The sequence below is a fragment of the Pipistrellus kuhlii genome, unplaced genomic scaffold, assembly GCF_014108245.1.
Source record: "Pipistrellus kuhlii isolate mPipKuh1 unplaced genomic scaffold, mPipKuh1.p scaffold_m20_p_113, whole genome shotgun sequence".
Lineage (NCBI taxonomy): Eukaryota > Metazoa > Chordata > Mammalia > Chiroptera > Vespertilionidae > Pipistrellus > Pipistrellus kuhlii.
Genome location: NW_023425420.1, coordinates 173,015 through 177,500, shown reverse-complemented (window position 1 = coordinate 177,500; position 4,486 = coordinate 173,015). Strand labels below are relative to the sequence as shown.

Sequence of the window (4,486 nt, the reverse complement as noted above, 5' to 3'; positions counted from 1 at the left end):
CCAGGACCCAGAGCCCAGAGCCCAGAGCCCAGGACCCAGGACCCAGAGCCCAGAGCCCAGGACCCAGAGCCCAGAGCCCAGGGCCCAGGACCCAGAGCCCAGAGCCCAGGACCCAGGACCCAGAGCCCAGAGCCCAGGACCCAGAGCCCAGAGCCCAGGACCCAGAGCCCAGAGCCCAGAGCCCAGGACCCAGGACCCAGAACCCAGGGCCCAGAGCCCAGAGCCCAGAGCCCAGAGCCCAGGACCCAGGACCCAGAGCCCAGGACCCAGAACCCAGAGCCCAGAGCCCAGGACCCAGAGCCCAGAGCCCAGAGCCCAGGACCCAGGACTCAGAGCCCAGGACCCAGAGCCCAGAGCCCAGAGCCCAGGACCCAGAGCCCAGAGCCCAGGACCCAGAGCCCAGAGCCCAGAGCCCAGGACCCAGGACTCAGAGCCCAGGACCCAGAGCCCAGGGCCCAGAGCCCAGAGCCCAGGACCCAGAGCCCAGAGCCCAGAGCCCAGGACCCAGAGCCCAGAGCCCAGAGCCCAGGACCCAGAGCCCAGGACCCAGGACCCAGGACCCAGGACCCAGGACCCAGAGCCCAGGACCCAGAGCCCAGGACCCAGGACCCAGGACCCAGGACCCAGAACCCAGGACCCAGAACCCAGGACCCAGGGCCCAGGACCCAGAGCCCAGGACCCAGAGCCCAGAGCCCAGGACCCAGGACCCAGAGCCCAGGACCCAGAGCCCAGGACCCAGAGCCCAGGACCCAGGACCCAGAGCCCAGGACCCAGAGCCCAGGACCCAGGACCCAGAGCCCAGAGCCCAGGACCCAGGACCCAGAGCCCAGAGCCCAGGACCCAGGACTCAGGACCCAGAGCCCAGGACCCAGAGCCCAGGACCCAGGACCCAGAGCCCAGGACCCAGAGCCCAGAGCCCAGAGCCCAGGACCCAGGACCCAGAGCCCAGGACCCAGAGCCCAGGGCCCAGGACCCAGGACCCAGGACCCAGAGCCCAGGACCCAGGACCCAGGACCCAGAGCCCAGGACCCAGGACCCAGGACCCAGGACCCAGAGCCCAGGACCCAGAGCCCAGGACCCAGGACCCAGGACCCAGAGCCCAGGACCCAGGACCCAGAGCCCAGAGCCCAGAGCCCAGAGCCCAGAGCCCAGGACCCAGAGCCCAGGACCCAGAGCCCAGGACCCAGGGCCCAGGAGCCGGACCTGCGGCCCCCCTGCTGTGTGGGGCGCGGGCGCGGGCGCGGGTTCGGGGCTCCGGAGCTGACGTCACCGCAGGCCCGGGAGCCCGGTGGCCGCCCCGTCCGCCCGCGGCTCCATCCTCCGGGCCCGCCGCGCCGATTTCCTCTTTCTCCGCGGAGCCGGGGCCGGGGTTTCGCAACGGCGGGTGCGCGGAGCCCGGAGCGGGGAGCGGGGAGCGGGGAGCGGGGAGCGGGGAGCCCGGAGCCCGGAGCCCGGAGCCGGGGGGAAGGGGGAGGAGGGGGCCGGAGGAGCCGGAGGGGGGCCTGGCCGTCCGCCCGCAGGTGCACCGGCCCCACCCGCCGGGCCAGTGCGCCCCGCCCCGGCCACGCGGCGCCGCAGCGCCCCCCCGGGGCCGCTCCGCACCCGGCTGCACCCCGGCCCGCGCCCCGAGCACCCGGAGCACCCAGCCCGGAGCACCCAGCCCGGAGCACCCACCGGCCCGCGCCCCTGCCCGCCCGCCCGCACGTACCGGGGGCGCCGCAGTCGGCGCAGCGCGCGTTCCCCGGCCGCCGCAGCAGCTCGCCCAGCGCCCGCGGCCGCTCCTGGGCCATCGCCGCCCGGGTGGGGGGGGGTCCCTCCGCTGCGCCCGCGCCCGCGAGCCTCAGCCCGCCCGCCGGTTCCGCATTCCGCCGCCGCCCCTCCGCGCCGGGCGTGTGCTCCTGCGGGGCCGGCGCTCGGCGCTGCCGGCTCGGCCCGCGGGCGGCCCCCAGCGGCGCGGGCAGGCGGCTCCGGCTCCCGGCACCCAGCACCCAGCACCCAGCACCCAGCCTCCGCCCGGACCCGCGCTCTGCTCTACCGGGAGCCGAGGGGGTACCTGCCGGCCTGGGGGTGGCGGCAACAGCACCCCATTCCCACTGCGCCCTCCCGCCCAGCCCCCCCTGAGGGCGGGGGAGGAAGGGGCGCGGGCCCAGAGCCGGGGACACCCCACCCCCCCGCCCCGCCCGCCATCGTCCTGGGAGGAGACAGGTGACAAGACCTGCGCCCATGGGTGCTCAGGAGGAATAAGGGTCCCACCCTCCCTGCTCAGGGGGACGGGACGGGGTCCCGGGCCTCAAGCAGGGAGGTGAGTGGACGGAGATGGAGGTCCCTCCTCCACGTGCCCATGAGTTTGTTTCTCAGATTCTGTTTCTCCTTCCGTTACAAACACAGGGACACATCCCATAAGAACAGGTGGCACAGAGCAGCCTCCTGGGCTGGGGGCTGCTGACAGCCCCTCAGCACCTTCCAGAGACCCACCGCCTCTATCCTCCCGCCCTCCCCCCGGCCGCCAGCTGAGCACCGAGTAATCAGCAGAGACACCCCCGCCAAGGGCCGGGACCCCCCAGCCCCAGCCCAGCCCCCAGCGCCCGGCCAACACCCCGAGAACAGAGCAGCCGCCGAGTCCTCCTCCTGCGAGGGGCCTGCGGCTGCCGGAGTCTGAGACCCGGACCGAGCGTGGCCACAGGCCCCTCTGCCTGCAGGCCCCGTGGTGGCAGCCTGTGGGCATGCGTGGCCTTTGCTGCCTCCGCGCTGCCAGAGGTGGGAGGCCGTGGCCCGGGAGACGCCCTGGGTCTGAGGCTCGGGCCTCGGCACCCCAGCCCCCGGTGGACCCTGAGGCCGGAGCAGAGAGCACCCATCCGGCCGAATTGGCCTGGGCCGGGGACCCTGGCCTGGGTGGGCGGAGCGGGCACGCCGGGCAGCCACAGGCACGCCCCCGCCCCCCACACGCACGGCGCTCTGGGCGGCACGACCCGCTGGCCGGACTCTCTGGGGGCCGCCTGTCCTCCCCTCCCGCCCTCCAGCCACTTCCTCCCTTGGCCTCCTGCTCCATGGCTGCTCCCTGCCCGGCCCGGCCCGGAGGGTGAGGCAGGCGTGCTGGGCACAGCCTCCCCACGCAGCCTGGGCACCGTGGCCTCTGGCTCACCCCACAGAAGGGCCATTGTGTTCCGCCAGAGACAGAAAAGCCAGAGGGAAGAGGGGGTGGCAGCTTGGGGCGCTCTGCAGGGGGGCTGGCACACAATGGGCGGCAACCCTCCCCGCCCCCAGGGCCAGAGCCAGGGGTGAGGGACACAGCCCCAGAGGCCCGTAAGGTGTGGTGTCCGGGGCCCTGAGGCCGGAGCAGCAGCACCCATCTGGCTGAAGTGGCTTCCACCCTGGACCTGGCAGGGGTGGGCGGCAGAGCGGGCACTGCCTGGCGGAAAACACTTGAGGACATTGTTTGCTTAGTTCCCCGAAGAGGAACAGCATTAGCTGGGAGGAGGGGGGTCTGAGGGTCCTCAGGCCCGGGGGCTGCTCCAGGCCCCAGCGGGCACAGAGGCCGGGCGCTCCGCGGGAGCGAGTATGGAGGCCGGGCACGGAGGCCGGGCACAGAGGCCGGGCACGGAGGCCGGGCACGGAGGCCGGGCGGTCCGCGGGAGCGGGCACAGAGGCCGGGCACAGAGGCCGGGCACGGAGGCCGGGCACGGAGGCCGGGCGCTCCGCGGGAGCGGGCACAGCCCTGAGCAGAGCGGGTCCCAGGCACCACCCTCCTGCGGGCGGGGTGTGGGGGAGGAGTGGGGACCAGCAGGGACGCTGTGCACACCCACCTTCAGCCTTGGCCTGGCGGCTCCTCAGATGGTTCAATCAGTGACCACCGCCCAGCAAGCCGACGCCTGGGCACAGACCTGGAGGATGGACACAGGTGCCTCCACCCCCGCTCACAGCCCAGTCACAGCAGCCAGTGTCATCACACACACGCGTGAAGCGGGCACAGGCCTGAGGACACACTCGGCGTGTGCACCGGCTCGGAGGGGTGCGCGCTCAGTCCCACCCATGTCCCACGTTCCAACAGGACCGAGCAGCTCCCCCTGCTCTGGGCTGATGGGACGCCCCAGCTTCGCTGAGCCACCGGCCTCCACACGGTGACGGGGTCCTGCCCCCCCCAGCTCCCCCCGGAAACTGGCCTCATGCGCCTCAGCGGATGGGGAGACTGAGGTGGGAAGGGCTGGGCCACACACTTCATGGGGGTCGTCTCCAGGACCACACCTGGGGTCTGAGGCAGAGACCAGCACGAGGGACCCTCACACCAGACGGAGGAGCCAGGAAGCCCTCCGGCCTCACCGAGCACCGGGTGGAAGGGGGGACGCTTTCCACAGGCCTCTGAGCCCGTCTGCTGTGACCAGGTCCCTGCAGCCTACGGATGGGCCCCGACAGGTGTAATGGGGCTTATATTTCCTTCTCCGTTCTACCAGCCACCTACCCATCCATCCACCCACCCATTCATCCCTAC

The 4,486-nt window shown here is 73.2% G+C and overlaps 1 protein-coding gene across 2 annotated transcripts in view; it reads right to left on the bottom strand.

Moving 5' to 3' along the window:
- Window positions 1-1,877, bottom strand: part of ADAP1 (ArfGAP with dual PH domains 1) — a 34,374-nt gene extending 32,497 nt beyond the window's left edge. Inside the window, exon 1 of one of the 2 annotated variants that reach the window (XM_036432588.2) lies at window positions 1,709-1,877. In XM_036432588.2, coding sequence (XP_036288481.1) covers window positions 1,709-1,790 — 82 coding nt within the window. In that variant the 5' untranslated portion in view covers window positions 1,791-1,877. The remainder of the gene's footprint in view (window positions 1-1,708) is intronic. The other variant, XM_045579752.1, reaches the window with a different exon arrangement.
- Window positions 1,878-4,486: the final 2,609 nt, after the last annotated feature.